General features: G+C 49.4%; 1 protein-coding gene across 1 annotated transcript; it reads left to right on the top strand.

The window, feature by feature from the left end:
* The first annotated feature begins 49 nt into the window (after window positions 1-49).
* Window positions 50-25,542, top strand: CDS2 (CDP-diacylglycerol synthase 2). Its single transcript, XM_080370161.1, has 13 exons — window positions 50-652; window positions 12,841-12,983; window positions 14,035-14,131; window positions 14,545-14,642; window positions 15,357-15,496; window positions 15,904-15,962; window positions 16,720-16,802; window positions 17,658-17,745; window positions 18,135-18,203; window positions 18,847-18,999; window positions 19,307-19,426; window positions 20,034-20,137; window positions 20,827-25,542. Exons 1-13 carry the CDS (start codon window positions 407-409, stop codon window positions 20,954-20,956), a joined length of 1,530 nt encoding a protein of 509 aa, XP_080226287.1. The 5' UTR covers window positions 50-406; the 3' UTR covers window positions 20,957-25,542.
* The last annotated feature ends 1,251 nt before the right edge of the window (window positions 25,543-26,793 follow it).

Here is a 26,793-nt window from a genome sequence, read left to right as displayed (position 1 = left end):
AGCACAGTCACATGACGGATACCCTGCTCTCCAACCAATTGCGGCGTCGCTCCTCTCCTTAATCCCGCCCCTTCGGCCGGCGGGAGCCAATCGCCACGCGGGTTACACACTGGCAGTAGCCCGCCGCCCGCCGCGCCGTACGGCGATGGCCAGCGGGGCGCAGAGGGTGTGGGGGCCCCGGCTGAGGCGGCGGGGAAGGGCGCTGGGGCCGCTGCCCCCCGGGGCCTGTCCGCAGGGGCTGCTCGGCGCGCCCCTCCCCCGGCAGGAACTGCAGGCCTGAGTGAAACCCAGCGCCATCTCCCCTTTCACGCACATCCGTCACCCCTGAGCTTCCCGCGCGCGGGGCTTTCCCGATCGCCAAGGGCTGCGCCCCACCCCCCGCCCCGGCGATTTGCGCTCGCCCATCATGGCGCCGGCGGGCGCACATCCGGGTACACCTGGGCGGAACCAGGCTGGGGTTAAACCCCGCCCCCGCACGAATCCTGCGCCGCTGATTGGGCGGCGACGGTGCCGCTCTGCGCTACCCCGCCCCCTGGCGGCTGTGGCGGTGGCGGCGGCGGAGCGCGGCGGCCGCGGGAGCGGGGCCGCTATGAGCGAGCTGCGGCAGCGGCTCGGCCGGGAGCCCGGCGGGGCGCGGGAGGCCGAGGAGAAGGTGGGGTGCGGGCTGGGGGGCGGCCGGGGGGTGGGGGGCCGGCTGCGCGGCCCGTGGGGGCGCGGGGGGACCCACCGCCTCCTCCTCAGCGGGGCCGCCGCGTCCTGGCCCGCACCGCGGTGTGTGTGTGTGGGGGGGTGTGTGTGTGGGTGGGTGGGTGGGTGTGTGTGTGTGTGTGAGGGGGGGGGTTCCCCGGCAGCCCCAAAGCGGCCCCCGGCGGGCAGAGCCCGGCCCCGGGGGGAGCAGCTGTCCATGGCCGGACACCCGGGCCCGCTGGTGGGAGCGCTATATGGGCGCCTCAGGTGGGGGTCGCAGGCCCCGCCGGTTCCCTCAGGAGGGAGTTGGGCATCTCCCACCTCACCCCCGAGCGCCCCGCCGGTGGTTTATCGGGGTTTAACGGTTTTTCTGAAGAAGAGCCGCGAAAGGAAAACCTGGCCGGTGCCTCCCGTAATGTCTGTGCTGTTCCGTTCCCAACCCAGCCCGGTGGATGCTCCGTGCTTGGTGGTTGCTTCGTCGTTGCCTTTGGCATCTTTACTCCTGTGCCTCCCCAAAGAGTGAAGGACTGGGAGGAATAAGCAGTCAAAAAAACTTTATAAACAATGTTCGCAGGGTCGCAGGGAGCAGAAGCTGGAGGGTGAAGTGGCCCGTGGCCGCGCTGGTGTGTAACACGCGTGTCTTGGGGGCGACTCTGTACTCTGCGTTTGCCCTTCATGGCATCGTACTCGTGTGTCCCGGGGTAACGCGTGAAGTACGCGGCTCAGAAGAGCACGAAATCATCAGGCAAAACTGTCTTTTGCGATTTAAGTGTCGTGTTCCATGCTGGTTTCGATGCCAGTTTAACGCCCGCTAGGAGCTGCGTGGTCGGGTTGGAGGAAGCTTTGTTGTTCTGATGTGATTAGAGAGGGATCTGGGGCAGAAAGCGCTGGCAGCGCCGAGAACGGGCTACCTTGGTGTGGGTCTGAAGTTTCTGCCTTTTTCATAGTTTGCGTGAAGCTGCATAAATCTGACAGCAGATTTACTGACCTCTACTAAGAGAGCGGTAAGATGGCTCCTGTTCTGTTGTTGTTTTGCACAGGGCACAGCTGTTACTCTCTACGTAAATACGTTTGTCTCAGCTGGAATTTAATTTGCAGCAGAAAATCTTCAGGGACGTTTATATTCCAGAACTTTGGGAGTTGGAAGGCATCCCTCAGCAGCCTGGAAGGACTAGCACTCCTTGACCAATGTGCAAACAAACTCCCTCGGCCAAGCTGTGATCTTGCTACTTGTGTTGTGTTCCTAAAGAAGGTCAGAGGGCCGCTATTTTGAGTGCAATTTTGTTATCTCCAGGCAAATAAGCTTTTTACATATAATGAGCCTTCTGAAGGGCTGCTCTAATACTACCTTTGAGTCAGTGACTGGAAGTGTTCATCCGAGAGAGAGAGAGAATATTTGTGTCATACTGCTCATCCCAAAGCAGCTCAAATGAATTGTGAGAGAAAAAAAAAAAAAAAAAAGATGTTTCCAAGCAGTGTAGAACAGCTCCTCTGAGGTCCTGAACCTGATGTCTCTGAACAATACAAAGCAGTTCCAGGAGGCAGAGAATTTCCCCAAACTGTTAAAATCAAGCCTGGTAGGAGGTTACCTGGTAACAGTAAACCTGCTATTAGTGAAACCCGACAGTGTCATGCTTTCTGTGGCAGCAGACCTCAGCAGCAGATTTTTCTTTCCTCCTGAGACCAAACCGTTGTGTTTTTAGCGCTCAGGAAACGCCTGGCAGAGCCTGGGAATCACATCAGCATAAAGCCAACGCAGCGGAATTGCTCATGCATGTCTTATTTATCGGTGGTCTTAGCTTGCCCGGTGTGTTGCCTGCAGGTATTGCTGTTGAGAGGGGAGATTCCCATTTCTGCTTTGTCATTCAGTTAGCCTTGCCAGGAAAAATAATTTAGCAGCGCATATTGTGATCTCCAGAAAGCTTTGTGTCTTCTGAAAAGAGTGCTCGGTGTATTAAAAGAAATGAGTTAAAATGAGATGTCAACATCGAGGCTGGTCTTAAGATCGGACCTGGGAAGTTGTATTGTGGAATTGTTCCTTTTGCTGTTTTGGTAATGGAGAGAGAGAGGCTGGTTTCACTTTCTGCTCCTCTAACCCTCGCACAGTGTCGTGGCTTTGGTGTTTTCCTCCCCCCAGCACACGGCAGTGCTTACAGCTGAAACTCTGCTGCTTCAGTTGAGACTGTCGTGCCAGAACATTTTAAAATCGATTTCTGTTAAAACTGTTGTGCAACACAATCTTCGTCTCAAAGGGAAACAAGGCAACATCTGTTTACTCTGATCAGTGAATGCCCCCTGATCGCTCCAGTGAAAAAAACAGGGAAACTTGCCCTGATGTTCTTCGTGCTTGGTACCCATTTTCTTAGCCCAGAGGACTTCAGTGCTGTTAACTGTTGCTGTTAGTGTTTAGATACCTGAGATTAGATGCTTGGAAAAAGTTCCAGTTTCTTGTTACCTTACAGATCCCGTTCTCCCTTGGTCTTTGTAGACTTGTTCCTTTGCTTTGTAGATATTCGCTATCTAAAACCAGAGGGCAATGCTTTCTCTCCTGTGTTGCATCCCATTAAGTCGTGTTTTCTCTTCCAGCTTCCAAAGAGAACAGGAAAAGTGCAAAAGGAAATTGTTTCATGATGCCTGCAGAGCTCTGGAACACTTCTGCTGGTGTAATGGGATCTTAAGGTGGTTTCTCAGTAGTGGTTTGTACTTTGTGCGACTCGACAGTGAGGACAGCGGGTTTTTTTCTTTTCTGTCCTTTTGCTAGGACGTTGCACTAGTAGTTGTCTGAAATCAGAGGGAGCTCAGACATCCCGTGGCCTAGTCCCAGGGAAGGGGAGGAGGGCAGCTTTATTTAGAGGCTGGATTATCAGGACTGCAGATCACACCCCTGCATCACTTGTGGCTTTGTTTGCCAACCCCTTTCTCACTGGCGCTCACTGTCTTTCTGGAAAATACTGTCCCTTTTAAGAGAGGTGGCAGCTGCAAGAGCAAATGGAAGCGGTCCCTGCCGCCGCTGTGCTGGCAGACCTTTTTGTGCAAGCCCATGCAGGTGGATTTTACCACTGTGCAGTGTTTGGCACCTTGTTGCACCCACAGCAGCTGATTTCTTACGGGAGAAGGGGTGACGGTGATCACAGGAGCATTGCTTTGCTGATACAAGGCCTGGAAGAGCAGATGTGAAGTGTGCGAGGGTGCAGTGTTTCCATACTTAAGGAGGATCCTGCAGTGAGTTTGCTACCCCCGTGATGAGGGCTGCTCTTCTTTTCAGCCCGGTTTTGCGGTGGACTCATGATGTGACTTTTTATCTGGCCACATCTGTATCGCGTGGTACAAAAAGTGAAAGGCTCTGGCTTCCAAGCCTCATGATTTCTTGTGCTTCCAGGCATTTTGCAAGACTTCCCTAGCAATCTGAAGTGCTCTGAAGATGTTGAGCTAAGTAAGTGTTTGAACACTCGTGCTGACAGCTGCCCCTTGGGTCTGCTTGGGAGGGGGAAGGGTAGGTGTGTGCGGCCGCCATGTGTGTGCTGGAAAGGACACAGCAGCTCCGATTTTGGTGCTCAGCTTAGGAGAGGGCGCAGGACGTAGAGGAATAACAGCGCAGGCACTCTGAAGGTTTAGGCAGTTTCAAATCCTGTTACTTCCCAGGTTACAGGAGAGCTCCTAGGAGCTGGGGGTTGGTGGTAACAAGACGAGGTTCTTGTAGCACCAAAACCAATAAAGCGCCGCAGTAATGTCTCTCTTCATCTTCATCCACGATTAAGAGAGGCAGAAGTACAAGTCCACTTCCAGCCCCATGCCAAAGGCTTATTTTTTTAATAGCTCTTAATATTATTTTAGGCTTGATACCAAGCATCGGTTTGCTTGGCTTCTGCTGAAGCATGAGCCTCATTTATTTTTGATAGATGCTGGCAATCTCAGGTCCGATGTGCGGATACGTTTCAGCCTTCCTTGCTGTTTGGTGCTCGGCTTCGTGCGTGCGTGCCAACAGGAGCGCACCGTTAGCTGTACTCTTAGTTGTGGCAACGAGAAGTTGGACTGACCGCATTTCTAATGGAGCTCATTACAACCGGCTGTTGGATTTAATACCTTCGCCAGGTTCTGGCCTGCCCTGCAGCTGATGAAAGAGCTGCAGGCTGCTCATCATTTCCTTGGGATGGCGTTTGACTTGCCCGTTGCTCCTCTTTGCAAAACGTGTGGGGTCTCCATTGAACTGCCTGTTTCCCTTGCTCGTTTCTGGTGATGCTGGAAAAGTTTTATCCTGGGAAGATTTTTGTCATGTTAAGGGTTGGATGACTCTGCGTCAGGTTGTGAGGAGGTCCTTTCCTTCCCACTCTGCATGGAGCTGTGTGCAGCACTCGTGCATGGCAGAGCAAGCACGGAGCCTCTCGATGCTGAGGTTAAGCCCCCCAGGTGCACGCTGCTTTCCCGTTACTCAGCCCTTTGGGTGGGTGAGAGCTGGCTTCTGTTTCCTATCCTTATTTAATGCCTGGATTTATTTCTGTCTGGTCCGGAGGGCTACACAAGAGAATGTCTCTCTTGGCAGTATCTGCAAGTCGCTGTTACCTCCAGGCAGATGGCTGACCTGGTTTCTGAAGTGTTCCTGCTGGGATCTTAGTGGATCTAGGAGCTTCTTACCGAGCTCCCTCTTGCTGCTCCAGCAGTCTGTCCTCACTCCCGATACTCTCTCATTACTGTGTACCGTGAGGTCAGTGTAGGGCAGCGTGTCGGAGGGAGGCCGTGGCATGTCCGCAACTCCCGATGGATATTTGTGCCATCTTTGACCCCCCCGTTGCACATTGAGGTCGGGGCTCTTGCTCAGCGCTCAGACGAGCTGATTTATACGCGGTGTCTCTGCTTGCAGTTCCGAAGCCGCGTGCTGGCGGTGATGTGATGGGGGGGATTCCCATGGATCGAGGGGTGTTTGGTGCTGAGCAGCAGGAAGTCGTGACGAGGTGTTTGCGTTTCTCTTCCCAGCACAGAGAAAAACTGAGGACTGGATTTCAACCACGTGACACACATTAGGTGGCAAGAAAACCATTTTATCCCCCTGCCTGCTTTTAATGAGCAGCGATGTGCACCAGGTGTAGACTACCCTCGGAGATAAAACCCTTAGGAAGCCAACCTCGGTGAAGATGCAGTGTTTCCAAGCAGATCTGTACTTCCTTTCTGAAGGAAAAGGATACCGCCACTTTTCTTTGTATTGGCCAGGACACATCTGCAGGAATTTGGGACAGAAATGATGACACTGTCAGTGGCTCTGTTGTTTTCCCCGAAAATGTGGTCTGTGTTAGCATGTGTCCCTCCTGGTGATCTGCTTCACTTGAGTTTTCTCTGAACTTTGGTTTCCAGGATTATAAAGGACCATGAAGATTCGCAGATTTCTCTTTAGAACAAGTTGTGTGGTAGTCTGTAGGTTTGTGATAGCTGGGACTTCAGAAAACTGCCGATTTGGGTTCCTCGGTGTAACATCCAAACATACTGGCCCAAGTCCTGCATGGTACCTTTCCTTGATTAGTTCAAATAAATCCAACGAGATTGACTGGTAAAGAAGCTTGTGGTACCACCTTATAGTCAGAAAATGAAATAGACTGGTGAGATATTTTTTTTCCGATTAGGTTTTGGAAAAATACGTGTAACACAGAAGCCATTGGCCTCGACGTGATGCAAGCTGTCGTTTTGGGGGACAAAAATAGACTTTTCCTGCACTAACCTTCCAATGCAAATAGCGTACCCGTTGCTGCCGAGCTGTTTGCTCTCCCTCTCGTTTCTCACAGCTCTTCCAAATAACAACAGATCGAAATGTCTGCGCAGAATCGTGCAGACGCAGCTCCAAGCTGGGGCAGCCTCTTCCAGACAGCAGTTCCAAGAGGCTCTCGGGAGCGTTGCTTTCTTGTTTCCGTATGTGTTTCTTTGTCTCCACAGGGACAGCACGGTGTGCCGGTTCGGTAGGTGCCACGAGAGCAGGGGAATGCCGGTTAGATCCCGGAGAACCCAGCACTGGAGGCGATCACCAAAACATCTCCATCACGTGTTTCGGAGGGGGAGGCAGGTTCCTTTCTTTGCAGTAGGAAATCTTGGGGGAATGCCAGAACCAGCAACCTATTTTTGTGCTCTTTGTATACAATAGCTTCTTGAAAGCACTTGGAGCCTGATGCGTTTACCTCCATGGTTTCCTGGCATAAACAGACCCCGGAGTGGGTGCTGTGTTGGGGGCCGGGCAGAGGATGAACTTGTGCCGAGTGAGTCACAGGGCTATGTGATTTCGCGTGAATCATAGTTGCTGACACTGAGATCAGGCTCTTGTATCAGACTGTTGTTCTGCTAAATGCAAACAATGCATACCTCCGAGCACATCCCGCCGGCGAGCTGAGCTTGCTTGTGTTGAAAACAAAGCGGGCGGCTTTGGGAACGTGAGATGGCAATGGGGAGTTTGCGTAGTTATTTCAGCCGCTGTGTAAACGTTTATGCTGTTGGTGATGTTACCTGCTAACGCTCTCTGTTTTCAGGCATGCCCTAATTTCTGTTCGTGCTTTCAACTGGAATAATTTTTTGGGGATAGGGAAGGGAGTCCCATGTCATAAATGAAACGTGAGCTTTGTTGGTTTTTTGGAGACAACAAATCAAGCAGTCACCACTAGATGCCAGCTTGGTGGGATATCCTGATGGGGGCACACGAGAAACTTGGATTGAATTGCCCTGTAGACAACTTCACAGCCCAAGAAGCACTTTCCTCTAGACCAGCACCAGGACACGTGTGGTGCCGTTTTGTGCCCACTTGCCAAAAAACAGTGCTTTTTGGGGACCTTAGTACAAATCAAGCCTGGACGCTTGTTTGCTTCTTCTAGTGTTAATGCTCTCCAGACTTCTCCCTTGTTTCACCCTTCTGACCTTGTGAACCTCTAAAAGAGAATATTCTCTAATTAGGGAGTAACAGGATGATTTTTTTGCCTTGGTGTCACCTTGGTGGGTCTGTCTGAGGTGGGTCGGGCTGTGGCACAGCAGCTATGGGAGGTGGGTGGGGGGAGAGGGCGATGGAGACGGCTGTTTTCCCGGACATAGGAAGTAAAACCACTTTTGAAAAACATTGAGATTTTCATAACTGAAGCCGCTGGGTTTGCATCCATTAGACTAATTATATTGGCCTTGATCCTGCAAATGTGCTCAGAGGTGAGAATAGCAGAGGCTTTAGTACAGTTGGTCCCTGTTGTTCAGCTGTCAGTTTTATTGCCTGAAAAAGCAACTATATTTTTCTCTGTAGCGGTGTATTAGCATTTTCCGTCACAGCTTTTTGTTAAAATCTGGCAGGAAGTCTAAATAAAACGGCGCCTTGCTTCAAGAAAGGTGCATAAATAATGGGATTTCTTGAACTGATTTAATCTACCAGCATTGAATACTTAACTGTATTTCTGTATTGGGCAGAAAAATTTTGGCAGGGAGATAGCTAGCTTGTTTCTATGACAACTGAGATCATGTCATGGATACTTGGGCAGAAAAACCGAACGCTCACAGCTTCGGCTGCAAGAAAGCCTTTAAAATGTGAGCATTTTTTTACTGCATGCTTGCAGGAGTTAAGTTGTTTAAAGAAAGCTAAGACAACTTGTTTCTCCTTATATCTTTCTTTAGGGTGATAAAATATTTGTTCACAGATGTTGCTTAGATCTACTGCTTTCACAAACCTAACAAGCAAGTAGGTATCTGGCTTTTTTCCTCTGCTCTGGTTCACCAGTCAGGAGGAACAGCCCTCGCAGAGATGTGTTGGTTTTACTCTTTCTTCTTATCGTGCCTTTAGTAGAAGTGAATGAGTTAGGAGAAAATGTGCATTGCTATCTTGATTTTATTCCTTCATTACATATTTCCTTGATTCTTTAAGAAGCCTTCGATACCGAGGTGATACATTGAAGAAGGAGTGTTGGGCTTGCCTATGGTGCTGGATAGGCAGATTTGCACAAAAAAGAGCCCTTCAATGTAATAACTGCATGTTGGTAACAGAAGCCAGTAAGTCTGCTGCATCTGATTGTATTTTAATAGGCTTAATGCTTACCCTGTGAAAGAAACGGAGAAATAAAGCGAGAATCCAAGGTAAGTGGAGGGAAAGTTTGCTTTGCTTGCCCTTTTTTTTAAAAAAAAAAAAAATTAAACAAAACCTAAGGGGTTTTAATTGTTTCCCGGCTCCACATCATGTACATAGATTGCCAGCATCCTGGCACACGCTTGCACTGAGTGCTCTGCCCTCCTCCTGCCTGGGAGGAGAGAGGCACAGGGAATATCAACAACTGAACTAACAGGAAAAACTGGTGATGGAGAGGTGTGGTAAGAGAATATGGAATAAATACAGCCGGAGGCAGCTATGTCCTGGTGCAGGAGCACTGGTGGGAAGTGGTGGGATTGCTGGAAGATGGTGGGGCTGCGTTTTCATTTGGTTCAGCGAGAACGTGGTGCTGTGTTAGTTGCTGCCTCGAAGTCATAGTTGGTTCAGGCATGATGAGATGATGTCTGTGTGGATCAGCCTGTGGCTAAATATCTTCTTCGATTTTAGGAAGAATCTGAACAACAACAAAAAAAAGACAGAAAAAAGGGTCTGTGGAAGGCTAAAGGAGAGAATACGTTCCAGTGGCCGGGAAGGGGATGAGTCACGATTTCTGGGTTAACTTGCTGCAAGTCTGAGTCTCTCCAGGCTTTTGTTTCAAGGGCAGAAGTATGAGAAAATAGCACGGCAGAGGCATCAGAAGCCTGGTGTTTCTTAGGGGAGCAGCAGAACTGGTGACAGAATGCTATCTGTTAGACCCAGTTTCCCTGAAATGCTGGTTGTACTGGCATTGCAGGACACAGTTTGCACCTGCCCCTTGCAGTCACAAACTCCTTGCAGCAGCACTGACTCCGTAATGCGCTTACATTTTCACTGGCCATAGCCCTCGAGCATCACTCACCGTTGGCTGTGCCACTTTGCACTCTTTGCTCGCTGCTGCAAGCGGCTTTGCGGGAAGCGTTGCTGTCTGCTGATTATCCTTCGGGGACAGGGATCTGTCTGGCTCGGTTGGAGGACTGGTGAGATAGCAGCGGGAACGTGCGGGAGGGTGTTGCCAAGGCAATGCCACAGCTGGATTAAGTAGCCCAGACCAGGGTGCATCACGCTCAGGCTTAAACAAGTAATTTAGCATCCCTCTCAGCTGCTTAAACGGGTGATTTGTAGGCTGGTGGTTGCAATTTGCATAAAGGGTATAAAAATAGTGTCTAATTGACAATATGAGTCCTTTCCATAGCCTATATCTGGCACGATGTCCTATATAATCTCAACCCTAGGTTTCAGAGAGAGATGAGTAGGGAGAAGAGCTCATTCCTGATGCTGCTCAGTTATTTTCAAAGTGAAGATGTTAAAATGTATGCTGGCCCTCACTTTAACTGGTGATTTCTTCCATTGGGGAAAATGTTTTCTTCCACCTCCCATCAGGCTTAAATTGAGCAAGCAAGATGTGGCAGGAATGAGTCCTACATTTAATGTTGAACCCTAACGACATCCCTTGATCTCGACAAACCTCTTGATTGCCGTCTTTGTACCCTCTGGGAATAACATGGCAATGTTTGTTGGAGCTGTGGGTATTGCATGTCTGTTGCACAACCTCTCCTATTCCCACTGCTGAGGATGAAGTGGGGAACAGCGGGATGCTTGCGCCGTTGGGCTGCTGCTCTTGGAGACCAAAACACTTTGCAGCATGAGGTTTGGTTTGGCGTTGCGCTAAAGTCAGTGGGTCAGGTAACCGATGATACGGTTTTACATCAATTTAGCTCCAGCGTCAGTGTCTTGCAATTAGCGCAAGCAATCATCGGCTGGGCTATGGCAGCGATCGGGACTGTCCATCCCAGCAGCTGTTAGATTAGCTCTGTTGCGACATCACATTTCTCTGTCTCTTGAGCTATGCAGTTGCTTTCATCCTTGCGTTCTTGGCCAGGAGCAGAAGGGAGGAGGGCATCTGTGCTCTTTCCCTTTCTTTTGGTCTCTGAGCATTTTGCAAAACTTCTGATCCTCTGGGCTACAGGCAAGGAATAATTTGCCTGCTTTGCAATTAGCCTCGCAATGTTAGCGCTTTGGGGAATACAATGCTGGGATGCTGGCTTGGATCTGCTTCCTCGTTTCAATGCTTTTATCGCGTGGCTGGCGAGCCTGGGGCTTGCCTGAGATGATGGGTACTTGGGCTGCATTAGGAATCTGCTGAAGGTTTTGGGGTTTAGCCTATACAGACGATGGCGGTTGCCCCAAGTGGCAAAGCACTTCCTTGCCCATTTGATGTGAATCAGTCACATTAATTTTTCTTTTTTAGAATGAAATGTCCAACAAGAGAAGCAAAGCTCCTGTTTCGTAAATGTAATCTAGAAGATCAGAAGGAGAAACTGAGTTTGGTCAGGCTGGAGCTGAAGCTTTTCGCTGTTATTTATATTGCTCACAGGGGAATTGTGCAGAAAGTCTTTTTTCCTGGAGAAAGCATAGAGAAATCACTGCAGTGGGAAACACAGACTGTAGCTTCAAACAGTGCACTGCTTTCCCCAAACCTGCTCGAGAGCAGGGCCCCGGACCTGTGTGTCTGGCTGGCCCTAAATCTCTCTGAAGTCCGAGGGAGAAGTGGATATTACAGGTCAGTTAAAAAAACAGTTTAAAAAAACCAAACCAAACCACAAAAAGAAGCCTGGGGGAGGTGTTTATATTTTGCTTTCCTCTTCCTTCCCAGTTGATGGGAATGGAAAGAAGCGAATGTGGGGCAAGGTGAGGGATGGGTGACACAGGGTGCGATGGGTGCGATGGCCGCTCTTCCCGGAAGCAATCTCTGACAGCAGTGTTGTATTTTTAGCTGCCTCCACCTGACGATGTCTCGCTGTCCTCGCCTCTTTTAAGAACCTGGCTTGCAGCCATTTATATATTACAGCTTGGAGAGTAATTAGCTCTTCCTGCTTTAACTAAGGGAGCTGCTCAAGTCTTACTGCTCTAGTGAACTACAAATACCCCTCGATTTGGTTACACCAAACCAGTGCCGGTGGGTGTTTGTTTTGGTGGGGGTCCCCCTGCTCCGAGCGTGGGGCAGCGCTGCCTGGGAGCCCACAGGGATGAAGTCGCTTTGTTTGCAGAGCTCCCAGCGTTTGTCAGCTTGGCTCCCTCCTTGCCTTTCCTGCAAACACACTCTTCTTTTCTGGGAGTTTTAAAATAGCCCATGGTCTGAGGCCAAACACATGGGCCCTGCCGTGCCCGATGCCTGAGCGCTCCACAGAGGGTGGCGTTTTCCTTCCTTGCTTCAAGGACTGATGAGCGGGATGAAGCTCTGCCACTGAAATGAAGGGCAAAATGTGGAAGTTTGGATTCATCCTGTATTCAGGAGCTGGACTGGAGGAAAAATTGCCACTGGGGAAGAAGGTATGGGGCTGCCTGGGAGCCAGGAGGTGGTTTGTAATCCTTTTTCCACCACTGGCCTGTTGCAGAACCTTTGGTAACCTCCTGCCTCACCTGTATTTATTTGGCCCCTAAATACAGGACTTTGCTCTGAGCTAAGTGCCGGAGCAGTGCAAGGGGCAGGGAAGGCACGTGGATTTCTCTCCAGTACATCAAGTTTCTTCTGTGGCCAGAGAGGATGGTTGGGCCTGAGCGATAAGCCTTGCTCTTCCTCTTCGGCTATTTGAGGATGGGCTCGGTGTTATTTTTAGTGCCTGCATGTAAAGTCAGCATTTAAAAAGTCTGTCTGGAAGCTTTGAACCTGTCTGCTTGGAGGCCTTTCTTTCTAATTTGGGCAGTGTTGCATACTTGGAGATCTGCCTGGGGATTGGGAGACCTTGTAAAAATTCCTGTTAACAAGTCTGTGTCCCTTAAGCACATGCTGCACTTGGAGATGCTTATTCATCAACGGCGAGGCATCCTGAACTGTTTGGAGGGAACAGATCCTTTTCTGTGGTGCTGCTGAGACTGATGGACAGTAAAACCCATCACATGTGTCACCTAAACCACTTGATGTTGGTTCTCATGGGTATAACCCCATGTAATACCCAGAATATTTTATTCTCCTCTTTCTCTCGTGCAGAAGCAGAGTGGTGGTACGTGTTACAGCTGGGGGCTGGTCTGAGTTGCTTCGAAGAGCACCAGCACTGGGTCTAGTAAAGCTCTTTGTCTCTAACTTGCAGGAGTCAGAGTCTGAGAACAAGCTGGATGGAGAGACGGCGTCAGACAGCGAAAGCAAATCCGAATTCGGAGGATCGCCCGCAGTGCCGACATCAGATGACACCCCAGAGGTCCTGAACAGAGCTCTCTCCAACCTGTCCTCAAGGTAGCACTCACTGCGTGGTGTTCTCGCTGCTGCCAGGGCCCCCGCGCCTTCACTGCAGCCTTCCTAGCCACAGCTGGCCTTCCTAGCCACAGCAGCGTGGCATGGGGGCTGCTGGAACCTGAATAAGCTGCTCTCGGAAGCGCTGCGCTCTCCCTCTCTGGCGTGCAGGCAGGAAGGCGCCCCTGAGGCGACAGGAAAGATGACGACAGCGATGCTGGGACAGCGATGCTGGGGCGGAGAGCAGAGTGATGCTGGGACGGAGAGCAGAGCGCAGCAGCTCAGGGCTGTGTGCGTGGGAGAGGACTGGTGGCAGGGGAGTGCTGTGGGAGGGCCGCCTCCGAGCGTGCTTGGTCTTGGCAGGTGAAAAGAGGCCTGGGTGGGACAGGACGGTGTTGCTTTGACAGCACTCTCAGCTTCAAAGATTTCAACTGTGGCGGTTTTTAACCGCTAGGGTGACCTACTTCTTCAGGAATGCATGAGAAAAGCATGCTGATAAGGGCAAGATTTAAGCACATACTGGGAATGTTCTCTACCGACTGCTTGGGGGGGAAAGCATCTTATTTATATCATGAGAAAGTGTCTCTCCTGGGTGTGCTGTGAGCATGGGAGAGGCTCAAGGCAGGATCTGTTGGAGAGTAGCGAGGGTACAGCACCCCAGGGCCTATGTCCTGTGTGCAGAGAGTGCAGAGAGGGCTACGGTGCCCATTTTATTTGAACTTAGCATGTGGCTTGTCTGTGGTGTGGGAAACCTGTAGCAGAACAGAAACACGCTCTCCTGTCCCATTCCAGTGCCCTTGGAGGTGCTCTGCACCTGGCTAATGCTTTCTGCATTTAGGGAGGTTCACAGCTGGGAAGACTGAGCTGAACTGTAGCCTTGCAACTGCTGCAACCAGGCCTTCGTCAGTGGATCACGGGCTCTCTGCAGCGCTGAAGGGACACTCGGGATTTCCAGGGCTCAGGTTCCTTCCTGTGATGTGCAGAGAGCAGGGCTGTCCCGCTTCCTTGCTTTGTTTTGACTTTCTCTTAACGTCTTTCCTTCTCTGTGGCCTAGATGGAAGAACTGGTGGGTAAGAGGCATCCTCACGCTGGCAATGATTACCTTCTTCTTCATCATCATCTACTTGGGACCCATGGTCTTAATGACAATAGTAAGTGCTCCAGAGAGATGCCCTGACAGTCACAGCGAACGGGGGGAAGGTTGCTGGGACCATCGCTGGGGTGGGCAGCTCAGAGCCTCATAGTTGAGAGGTCCTCACTCAGCTTGCTGGATTCCTCTCTCCGTGGAGGAAACCTGGAAGGAATCTGTGACTGCCTGCCCTGGGGGTCAGCATTTGGCTGCAACTGAAACTAATAACAAGGGGGTGTTAGAAACCACCTGCAGAGGAAAGGGGAGGGAAGAACAATATGGTGAGCTTCCCATGTTGGAGTAGGAGACTCCTGCCGGACTGATAGTGACTGCTAAGGTGCCTTTTGCTCTGCACACACGTGTTTTTTATCTCCTTGAGGAGAGAGATGTTTAACCAACATGTATTACAGCTTCTGGATGTCTTTTTTTGTGCAGGTGATGTGTGTCCAGATCAAATGTTTCCACGAGATTATCACCATTGGCTATAACGTGTACCACTCGTATGACCTACCCTGGTTCAGGACGCTCAGCTGGTGAGTAGGGGGGCTACTCCCCTCCCCAGGCTTGTGTGCAGCAGTTACACTTCATCTCATTGCAGACAGGCAGCAAGAGGATCTGGCTACCTCCAAACCAGAGATGCTGTGATTGCTGTGTGTTGACAAGCGTCGTGTGTTAGCAGCTCTTGTGAAAGAAAAGCCCCCACTGATAGATCAGTATCTTGAAAGAGCCCGTATTGATGAAGTTTGTCCTGTTGTTAGTGAAGTGCAGAGATTTGAATCCCATGATCCGTGCAAGAGACAGCATTGACAGGATGACAGGAGTCATCACATAGAGATGGGACGTGGTTGCTTGGGTGAGGTGGGAGTTTTTTAGGTGGTTGTGAAGCAGGGCTGGGGGCTGGGACGGGGGCTGGGGAGGGGGCAGGAGCAATGCTTTCAGGAAGCGCAGAGCAGGTGCGTTTGGGATGGCCAAGGTGGCCAGTTGAAGAGTGCCGCCTAAAGGCAGAAGGTCTTCGTGCACCACAAGGCCAAAATCAAACCCCAGCTGCGGGAGCCGAGTGATGCAGCCGCTAGTTTAAATGAAGGTGACATTTCTAAACGGGGGGAAATGAAGTTCTGGCTGTCACTTGAAGAAAGCCTGTTCGCAGTGTACCAGAGGAATGTAAAGACCTTAGGGATCAGTTGCTTTCTGTGTTTCCCCGGAAGCCTTTTAGGGTTCCCGCTAACGAGCATCTGCATCCTTCACAGGTACTTCCTGCTCTGCGTAAACTACTTTTTCTACGGCGAGACTGTGACAGATTATTTCTTCACCCTGGTTCAGAGAGAGGAGCCCCTGCGAATTCTCAGCAAATACCACCGCTTCATTTCTTTTGCCCTATACTTGACAGGTAGAGACCGCATTTTCCGTTGGTTAATCGTGTCTGGGCTGGAAGGAATCTCCTTGAACTACTCATCCTGAGTATTGTGTCCAGTGTAGCAACTGCAGCAAGTTATCTGTGCTCTTTGGTGGTGCTGTAACTTGGCTGCATGGTTAGAGTAGTGATGGCAAATCTCTTACGTAAGGCTCTGTAGAAAAAACCTCTGTGAGCTGTGTGGAACAGCGAGGCTTGATTGTTCATCTCTCCAAGTGTTACTTGTAGGCAGTGGTGTTTTGTGACTTCCAAAATAGTGAGTTTTCCCACTCTGCATTGCTGCTGTACTCAAATCCTCAGGAGCTGTGCAATGTTGTTGTAAAAAAGCATTTCTTACTGTTGAAGATACAATCCCACCGTTTACTTTTCTTCTGTCTCACCAGGTTTCTGCATGTTTGTCTTGAGTCTGGTGAAGAAACACTATCGCCTCCAATTCTACATGGTAAGGTTAAAGGCAGGGCTAGGCTGCCCCAGCTGGAGGCAGAAGAAGGAATAATGTAGGCTGCTTGAAAATGTGCGTAGGACTGTGTGCCAGTAGGTGCTTCTGTGCTGGTTGTGCATTGTAATGCTGCCTGGAAGAAGAGTTACCGTGAGCAGACTGTATTTTTTAGGAAGCTGGCTCTGACTGAATTTCCCTGCAGACACATGTTCTCTTCTCTCTGCACTTGTGGATGCGATTAAACTTTCTGCAAGCTGCGAGGATGGCACAAGGCGACTTGACTCTTGTACTGAGGGTAGATTGCCCCCAGGATTAGTCGGTTGTGTCCTTTTCTCAGACATCAGTAAGGTGTTGCTTGTGTTTGACCCATTGATGCAGCTAGTTTTACTTTCAATATATTGGGTCTGTAGGGATATGGCTCGGGTACCTGACTGTTCTCTGCTCTTCTTATGCAGTCAGAAGGCTGGGTGAGAGGTGTGGGATAGGGGGAGGCTAAAGAGCATTGGTCCAGCAGAAGTCTTCCCACTGAAGGTCACCTCTGGGCTTGAGCTGAAGAACATGCCCGTAAATTCCTACGGGTGACTGTTCCCTGCTGTTTGTGACTGTTGATGTTTGTCATAGTGAAGGTGCATGCTAGAAACACACGTGTGCATGAGCTGTCCTCTCTCTGAGAGGTAGCTAACAGCACCTGATTCCTGCCAGCGATGCGTACGGGCAGTGTCTCTGGGCAGGCTGGACTGCATGCTGTCTTCTCTTCCAGTTTGGATGGACCCACGTGACGTTGCTCATTGTTGTTACCCAGTCGCACCTCATTATTCACAACCTGTTTGAAGGAATGATATGGTGAGTTGCTGTGTGTTCTGAGTTCCCTTGATTTCTGCAGCCTGAAATGAATGACCGTGTTTTGAGTTAAAACTTCTTTTAAAAAAAGAAAGGGCCAAGGAGAAAGGTGCTTCCTGTGAGGGACCAACCTGTTCAGCATAGAAAGCAAAAGACTGAGTGATACATCAGTGCTTAGATCTTACTTTGTGCTACTCGAGCAGTATAGAGAGTTGTAAAGAAGCGTTTGACAGTTGCTGTGGGGTGCAGGGACTTTTCAGGCAGCATCAGGCCTGTGTAAATGCTTTATACCCACCTATGTATATGTGGGCATATATGCTCTTTATACCCACATCTAGCAACTGGATGGAAAGTGCTGCTTGCCCTTGATTTGGGGCAGTGCTGCCAGCATCATGTTAAAAGCAGCACTGTGAAAGGAAGGAGGCTGCAGCCTGCCACCTTACTCCAGCTGCTGTGCAGAAGCCCCTTTGGTCTTCCCCAAAACCAGCAGGGCTGGGAACTAATTGTGGCTGATGTAAGAGCGTGTTCATCTGCGCATCACAACCAGCCCAGGGTACTTAGGGAGCTGCCTGCTTACAGCAAAAATGCAACTTCTCAGGGGGGAAAGGGGGTGACTATGTAACAGCCTGTCTTTTGTGGCAAAAGAAAATGTGCTTAAAACAGGCCGTTTGGTCCAGAGCACTAGAGTAACCCCCCAGATATCCCCAGGAGCTCCCTGGTCGCTCCTTGCGTTGCACTGGAGGGGGAGACAATGTGATGGCACTGCAAAGCACCTTATGAAGCAACCACTCGTTTAGTTAAATCTTGGAGTTGTCTGATCTTGGCATTTTGCAATGGTTTGATTCTTTGCCCATCTAGGTTCATCGTCCCAATTTCCTGTGTGATCTGCAATGACATCATGGCGTACATGTTCGGGTTCTTCTTTGGCCGCACGCCACTCATCAAGGTTGGTAACACTTGGGTGGATGAAACACACGCTTTGGCTTCTTTGGGTCTGAGTCTGTGTTCCCTCATCTCCAGATTTGTTGCTTGTTATGGGTCTGAAGCAAGCCTCCAGATTAAACTTGGTGTGCATCCCAGCCTTTGAGGCTGTAAAATTAAATTGTGGAATCGTGGAATCAATGAGAGTGAAAAGGACCTGTAAGGTCATCGTGTCCAACCATGAACAAACAAACCATTTCAGACTGAGATGTCAGTGTCAGCTTCTGACCAAACTCTTATTTGTTGGTGGTTGGCACCAACTTGCATTTGCCTCAGCAATTTGCGAGTGAGGAAGGGCTGCGTAGGTGTGTGGCAGTGTACGGTTTGTAATTACCCCCCCTCTCTCTCTGGCAGCTCTCCCCAAAGAAGACCTGGGAGGGTTTTATTGGAGGATTTTTTGCCACCGTTTTGTTTGGATTGCTGGTAAGTAGCAATCATGGTGCTTACTGCATTGGTCTTTTCCCTTTGTAGGGTGACAGTATTTTGTCTAGAAAAAGCAGTCAAGCTTTAAGCTCTCCCAGCTCTTGTCAAAGACTTCACGTTTTCCTGACTGACCAGGATCTGAACTGGTCCATGGCTGCGTGCAGATACTGCAGCTGGAGCAGAGTACTGGAGGAAGTTTTGAGTCCCTGTTACACCCTGTGATGTGTTCATGACAATAACTATCCTTGAAATTTTCTCTCGGCTCCTGCTGGATGAATGCTGCACATCGTTCTGAGGGCTGTGTGGGGAATTAAGTGCTTTTGGAGTATTCATACCTGGTTTTCTGTGTCTGCCCGTTTCTGTCCTCGCAGCCAAGTGGTGCAGCCTGTCTCAGCCCATGCGTATGGGGCTGTGATCACTGCTTGCTGAACAGATGCACTCACTGAATGAAAACGCTTACTTTGCCTTTAGCCAATTACTGCTTCTCAGGAGAGTAATCTCCTTAATGAAGCTGGGAGTGTGGCTCCCTCCTCACCTTGCCTCTTTGAGTGGCCTTTTCCCTTGAGAACGTCTCTGCCACATTGCTCAGGGAAATATTAATCCTGTTTTCTCTTGCTGCATCTCTTTTTCTCTCTCCTTGAAGCTGTCCTACGTGATGTCTGGGTACCGGTGCTTCACCTGTCCGGTGGAGTTCAACAATGACACCAACAGCTTCACAGTGGACTGTGAGCCGTCCGAGCTGTTCCAGCTGCAGGAATACAACATCCCCTTGGTGCTGCAGTCTGTGGTGGGCTGGGTAGGACTCTCTGTGTTTATTGGATCTTATTTATTGGGATAGGAACACGAAGAAGAGAGATCAGGGCTTTATTTTTATGGTCTTCAAAGGAACAGGACAAGGGATGATGGTACAGCCAGAAAAATGGGGAATTTAATGGTGCTCCGTGTTGGTGGACGGCCCAAAGGAATTGTCCCAGGTCTGGTGGGACATGAACCCACTTGAAAACAAACTGACTTAAAGCCTGGGGAGCAGAGAAAGAGGGGCAAGCAGTGGACAGTGCTATTCTTGTTGAAAATCCCTCTCTGACATGTTTTTCTTTCTGCAGAAGACAGTCCGGATGTACCCCTTCCAAATCCACAGCATCGCACTGTCTACTTTTGCCTCCCTCATCGGGCCGTTCGGAGGCTTCTTTGCTAGTGGATTTAAGAGAGCCTTCAAAATCAAGGTGAGGATGGTGAAGGTCATTTACGTTTTACAAATGGTTGCTCCCGCTCTCAGCAGACCCTGTGCTCCCAGGGGTGGCAGGCTGGGTGCTTTGGGAAGGGAGGTTTGTTTCATCACAGATAAAATGCTGGAGCAGGATCTAGGTTTTTTGACTGAATGGGGAGAGACCTCAAAACTTCAGTTGTGATATTCTAAACCCCGCTTTGGTGCAGAACTTGAGGTAGAGGAAGAAAGACCCAATCAGGAAATTTTGTAATCTGAGGCTTCCCTTGATGTCTTGCGGGCTGGTTTTACATATAAACGGTCTGTGTTCAGTTAAAATGCCTTGAAAGGCAAGACAGCATTGCAGGAGATAAACATTCACCTTCCTTGACCTTTGAGTGACAGATCTGAGTTAAGCCTTGATGTCCCTGAGGCACTGGTAGCCTGCATAAAGGAGGAACTTTTAAAACCAGGGAAAGATTGAACAAAAATGTCGTCTTAGTCTGACTTCTGCCTTCTGGGAATAATTAGGGCAAGGGTGTGAGTGTCACGTGTAGAGGTACATAAGCAAGTACAGGTGATGGGCATTTGAAACTGCTCAATGCAATCCCTTGTGCTCCACACAGGACTTTGCCAACACAATCCCAGGGCATGGAGGTATCATGGACCGCTTTGACTGTCAGTACCTGATGGCTACCTTTGTTAATGTGTACATCGCGAGCTTTATCAGGTACGTATTGCTTGGCGGTGAAGTCTGGGGGCCCTGTCAAACTCAAGTGATGTACAGGCTTGTAATAAGAGACAGTTGTTACCCCCGTTAGATTAACAGCTAAAAATACAAGACAAAGAGAGAGGAAATGGAGGCTTTGAAGAAGGGAAACATCTTTTAGCTGGGTCATGCAGAGCTGGAAACACAACCCTCATTTCCCAAGGTCTCTTATCCCACTCCCTCTAAAACTCCTCCATGTCCCTTCTGCATCCCTGTGAATCTTGAGCAGGGTTTCCAGAGTTGAAAAAGGAGAAAAAAAAATCTGATTTTGTAGCATTAACAATTATTCTGTAGCCAGGCATGGAAGAAAGCGTGTAGGTGCGTAAAAGATGTACCGAAGGAGTTGAGGAACTGTCTTTATGTGGCTGCTTTGATTTTTGAGGGGGAGCATCTGCTGATAATGGAAGATGTATAGCCCTCTTGAAACAGATTGGGTTGGGTTTGGGTTTTATTTACAATTCAGCATCCTATGTCTTTTGAATCCATTTCCACATCTCAAATGGAGTTAAGCTCCTTGGGTAGAACTGGGAGTAACGGCCATGTTGCCCGTTCCTTCACAAGTCTGTTATTTTGATGAAATTGCCTTTGAGTTGTGAGATCGTTGCGATTTAACAGTGTCCCTCATGGATAATGATGCTTTTGTGTTTCAGAGGTCCTAACCCAAGCAAACTGATCCAGCAGTTCTTAACCTTGCGGCCGGACCAACAGCTCCACATCTTCAACACACTAAAAGCACACCTTGTTGACAAGGGTATGTTAGGTAGTTTGGAGGATGCATAGACAGACGGGCAATTGGAACAGGACTGAAAACAGACAAGCCTCCTCGAGGAAATTCCTGGCTTGCCTGCTTTAAGACAATAACAAGGCCTCATTTCACTGTAACTTTTCTTCCTTTCTTGGTAAATGTTTGCATTTGTGGTTTTTTTTTAATAATATATTTATATAGCTTTGGTTCAAATGAGCAAATCTTGGGTTTGTAGCTGAAAAGGAGTTAAGGCTCGGAAGGACAGTTGGGTGAAGTAGGAGGGTACAGGTGTCCTCGTGGTCTGTTCTTAACCTTTGATGCATGTGGGCAGAGCTGAACTTTTCCTGGGAGCGTGTTGCTGCAGGGAACACACCGAGCGTTGCCTGTACAGCCACCTCTGCGCGTGGAAGCCAGCAGGGAAGGTGAAGCCCTGCGGCTCCCCTGGCTGCTGTGCCAGGCTGCGTTCAGGGTGGCGGCTCTGGGGACCATCATTTTTCCCGGTGGGAACTGTGAATGCAATGTTAATTTTCCCAGAAAGCCCCGTTTATGCCTGTGTGTGGTCTCCTTGCAGACTGTGTGAGGAGCTCAAGGCTCCGTAAATTGGAAGAGGATCTTGTACCAGTCCAGCCATATTTCCTCTGCCCAGCCAGGCACATGCATCTATTTTCACTTGCTGTTTTTTTGCAGTGCCTCTCACATTCCCCCCTTATGGCTGAGATTTTTGCTAATAAGATTTTTATACCAATTATACCAGAAATAGACTGGGGACACAAGGAGTCAAGAAACTGGCAGTTGCTTGTGGGAATGTGGGAGGTTCAGATTGCTGCAAAACTGAATCAAGCAAATAGGTTTTAAAGAACATCGGAGTTTCATTGAGTAATTCCTGCCAAGTAAGAACAACCCTTTAAATAAGCTGGTTCATTTTCCCCCCATCAAATAACCTTTAAGAAACACTGAACCACATTTTTTCATTTCTAGATGGTTGGAAACCCCACACTGGGATAATTCAATCAATTTGGGGAGCAGTTTCCTACCTGTTTGTGGGGGGGGGCGGTTTCTGAAGTTTGCTGGCTGGTGCTGTCAGCTGGGTATTTCATTTTTCTTTCAGGGATCATGTCTATCACCTGTTTGTTACTTGAGTTCTAGATGTCATGCTGCTGAATTTATCGTGGTCTGTGTTGCATTTCAGTCTGGATTCATTGACCTGCAGGCTTCTGTCCTGCTTCGCTTACTAAATCTTGTCAAAAATAGTTTGTACTTAATAGTTGCAAGTTTTATTGAAGTACTTTCCTTTATTTTGTCATACTTTTTTATTATTTAAAAATGAGACCCCTAAAGATTGTAAAACTTTTTTTAGTGATCAGATAGTGAAAATATCCCCAGTTTACACCTTATGCAATGTTCCCAAACACAAGGTGACTCTCATTTTACTTATTTCTATAGTTTGTGCATGGGAGAGAGAAACTTTACCTTATTTTAACCTGGGGAACGAGTGACAGGGAAAGATAATACAGAAGTACATTGCTGTTCTCGAACAGCTGCTGACTGAAACCACCCTTGCTATACAGACACATGTACATGCTGCAAGCCAGCTAAGCATCGACAGAAAATAAACCACCTGAAAATAGCTGTAGTTCATATTCTGATTCTGCCATTGCTTTAATTTACCCTGAGTAAGCGAGAAAGCGCGCGCGCGTGTATTACATTAACAGCTACCAACTTCTCTCTTACCTTTCTGTAGGACTCGGTGTGGTAAGCTCTGCTTCTGGTAAGCTCTGCTTCATCTTCTTAAACAGGAACCACAGGGCAGAAGCTTGTGCCCATTGTACTGCAAATAGAGGTGTTTGATCGAAAGCACAGATTGCAGAGGAGAAGGGTCTGTTCCCACAAGTATTTCAGCATGGTGTGGGCAAAGTTGCTGGCTTCTGGCAGGAGTCAGGGCTGCTCCAATGGAGCCAGTTCAGCATTCAGCATGGCATGTGGTTAGTGCCAGTGGTGTGTATAGTGGCTTTCCTGGACTAGTCGCAGAGGCTGTGCCCTTCCAGCTTGAATTAGGCAGGGATTTATTGTCTGGCAACCTAGAGGATACTGGTCCAAGCCCTTAATTTGAAAACTGGAGGGGAAACTTAAGGTGCTTCCATCTTGCTTTGCCCAGGGAGAATATTTGGTCTGCTTTCCATGACAGTTTGGCTGAGTTTAGCTAGGCAAAGTGAGGGCACCTGCAAGGGGTATCTGGGCTGGGAATAGGTGTGGAAGTGACAGGGTTTTGTGTAGTCCCTGAAAAGTAGTTTGCCCTGTGGGGTCAGACAGGCTGGTGCTTTTCTGGATTCTCCCTGCCCGTTGCCAGCATTTGCCAAAATCCCTTGTAGTGCACTGTCGGGTCGTGTCAGTCAGCAGAAGAAGCTCTAGTGTTGATGAGAATTTTTTCATATGGGTCTTTAGCCTCCCCCTTATCTTGCTTTAAACCTTTTGTACCTCTTTAGTTGTAATTAGCGGGGCAAAAACGGAACATGAAGCCTTTTCTGCGTGCTTTTGAAGTAGCACTTGGGCTTTTTGGGGGGTGCAGTGCTGGATGCGGACACTGGAGGGCAAAGCAAGTGCATTTAGCGGCTTCCCAGGGCTGGGAGAGGAGCAGCAGCAGCAGCAGCAACAGTGCGTGTGGGCGGCTTTCCCGAGGGCTTGCAGCTTTATCCTTGCTTCCTTCCCAGCGGTGCGGTAAAAGGGTGGGCTTCCAAGCCTGTTTTGTTCCTCAAGGGTAAAGCTACATGGAAAGGGTTTAGCATCCTGCACTGAAGTTCAGTAAACTGAACGGGAGCAGTGCATCCATTTGTGAAATGGAGGAGGGAGACGCAGGTGGTTACGATTATTTGCAAGCCGGACAGCTGAACTTGGTGAGAAATGCTGGTGAGCACTGGATCACAGCCTCCGTCAGGCTGAGAGCTGTGGCTGGCAAAACCACCTCTGCACCTCTGGTATGAATATATGTGATAGCACTCCTCGGCTCTCAGTGGCAGCGTGCTGTCGGGGGAGCGTTTGACGGGTTTTCCTCATCGGCCCAGCCTGCCAGTGGCTTTTGCTTGCTGTAGATATTTCAAGTTAGAGGAAACGAAAAGCTGATGATACCGTCTTTGGCTGTCCCTAAAGGAGTTAACTGTGCTGCCAAGGGATGTGGAGCAAGACACATCACACCTCTTTTCATTGCATTAAACCTCGCAGGACCTTGGGCAGGCAACAGCTCTCCCAAGGATTTAGGTTTGGAGTGAGGCAGACGTAGCCAGTGCTGCTGGAGAGGCCAGGCTGCCTTGCCACCAGGGGTGGCTTGGTGAGGCGATGTGGGGATGCTCATGAGAAGTTTCTTCAGCTGCAGGGCTCAGGCTCGGCATTGCACAATAGGTTTTGTTCACAGAGGGCTCCACGACTGGAGTTCTTCCTGCTTGTGGCCAGCAAGAGGGAAATAACTGCGAGAGCAGGCTGGCAAGGGGGGAGGTACTGCATCAGCTGGCACGTGGGCTTGGGTCGGAAGGGAGAGAAGAGCAGGGTTTGGCCGCTGTGAAGCTTAGGGGGGTACGACTGCTGCCTGGCAGGGGACAGGCTGCTGTGGGAGCCACCTCGTCACGAGCCGGTGCCGTTTCTCCAGTTGGTGTGGACCAAGCGGGATGTGAGTGTATTTGATAAGCAAAGGGATGGCACGTGGCTAGAAAGCTGCTGGCTGTCCCGGTGAGGGGACTGACCATTTGTGATGTTTGTTTGCTGGTGGGTGATTTAGCGATGTGGGGTCAGACGCTGGTTTGACCCACGGTCTGAGCAGCACGGCTGGGCTCGCTCGGCATAGATGTGCATGATCTGATAGGAATTTGCTTCTCCAAGTCTGGTTGTAGCCCAAATCAGTTTGCAGATCAGGTGCATGGCCAGACTGGCCTGCAGCGCTCAGCAAAACATTAAACCCTAGTTTCTGCATACGGTGTCATGCCCTGTGCTGGTCAGCATGTATGATTTAGGTGTTCTTTTGGGTGGGGGCTCAGAAGTCTGCAGATTCTGATCTGAAGGGGCAGCTGTTGCCTGGGGTTTATGGTACCTGTGCGGCTCATGAAGCTGGAACTCCTGTAGCGTCAGCTAATGCTTGGCACCAGGTTGTGAGGTGCTGGTACCTTATATCCCAGGGTATGTCTCCTGCTTCTGGCGTGTGCAGCGAGTTCCCCCAAGCGTGGTTGCAGTGGGATCCTGGCGTCTCTTCCTTCCCTGCCTCCTCTAACCGGCTCTGTATGATAGGAGGGCAAAACTGAGTGGGAAGCACCTGTATGGCCCATCCAGACCCTCCTGGGGCAGGTGTTTGTCACAGAAAGCATCATGTGAGAGCTCCTGTGGTTCCTGCCCTCTGTAGCCAGCCCAGGAGTTGCATTTTGTACTACTGTAATCTTTGTGTGCTCCTGTTCTCCAGACCTGATGTGTTTCTACCATCTGCTTTTTTCTCTGTGCATTGTTATTTTGATTAATGTTTTAGCTACACATGTAGAGTTGCCTTTCTTTGACCGAATGTCCGAATGTGATATATTGTATATTTTAAAGTATTTACCCTATTTATATACTATATGTTACTGTTAAATAAATATAAGTTCCATTATCTGGAGTGGAGTTTTATTCAGTGCTGTCAGCAAGCGGGGGAGATGCTGAAAACCTCCTTTCCACGCTTTGTAGAAGAGATCTGTCTGTTTTAAACTCGGATTCCTCCATTCCTTTCCCCATAGCTCTCCTTCCTCAGGGATCGTTGGGACAGCAGACCTGGTTATGGCAAAGACAGAGGGGAAGGCTGCAGACTGGCTGAGCACGCAGGCAGGATTGGACCCTGCACGAGGGACGCAAACAGATGTGTTTCCAGGGTGGTTTGTTGTGGAAGCTGTGATCATATCATGCAGGCACATCTTGATCAAAGATGAGGGAAGTGTTAGCACTGCTGCACCCTGTAAGTGAGCTCATTTTACCCTAAACATTTCATTGGGAATGTGAAAAATTGGTGGAGCTCCACTTAATGTAAATTACTGCTTCATTTCAGCTGTTTCTCCTGACCTGTGTGGGGTTAGGAGAGCAGAATCTTTCTGTTTACCCAGCAAAACATACTATTTTTAGCTCTTGTGTTATTTTGACTGTTTGACTTATCAGCTAAGCCAAACCAACCCATCAGCAGCCCTCTTTTTGCTTCCTGTCACACTCTGTGGGCATTTTCAGACAAACTAATCCTCCAACAACAAGAAAATAAGATGCCCTCTCTATAGCCACCTTGCAATCTCACGTTGCAACACATCGCCCTTGGAGGAGTCAGCCAGTTAAGCAGAAAATTGCTGAGCAGCACCATGCAGTATTCAGCAGTCCTATGAAGAAATTAGATGCTATTATTGAAAGGTCTTGAAAAGATCCCTCGGTGTTAAATGTTTTGGAAAACAGACTATGAAATCTGTTAGCAAGCTGCCGAGCCGGCTGACAGCAGAGCAGTGTGCGTGCCTGTGCCTTGCAGTGAGTCAGACACAGCTGACAGCCTCTGCGGCTGGCCTATCTGTACTGCTGCTTGCTGTTCAGCTGATGACGGGTCCTTGTTTCTCCCCATCCTGTGCCAATTTAATTAAAGCAAACACCGAAAACTGCAAATTCCCAGGGGAAATCCTGGTGCTAGCCGTGTTCCATACCCAGAAGGATGGTAAGCCTCAAACCAAGGCTGCCTCTATGCAAACAGGTCTCATGCAGCCCTCTATGCAGACACATTTTCCATGAGATCATGAGAGAAGAGGGATGTAAAAACAAAATAACGACCTTATGGGCTGAGATTTGCCCTTTTTAAGTTCCCCTGGGGCATTTGGTTCAGGAGGAGGCTGTCTGGCTT

The sequence above is a fragment of the Falco punctatus genome, assembly GCF_963210335.1.
Source record: "Falco punctatus genome assembly, chromosome: 20".
Taxonomy (NCBI): Eukaryota; Metazoa; Chordata; class Aves; order Falconiformes; family Falconidae; genus Falco; species Falco punctatus.
The sequence above is the reverse complement of the archived record's forward strand: the minus strand, read 5'-3'. Positions and strand labels throughout refer to the sequence as shown.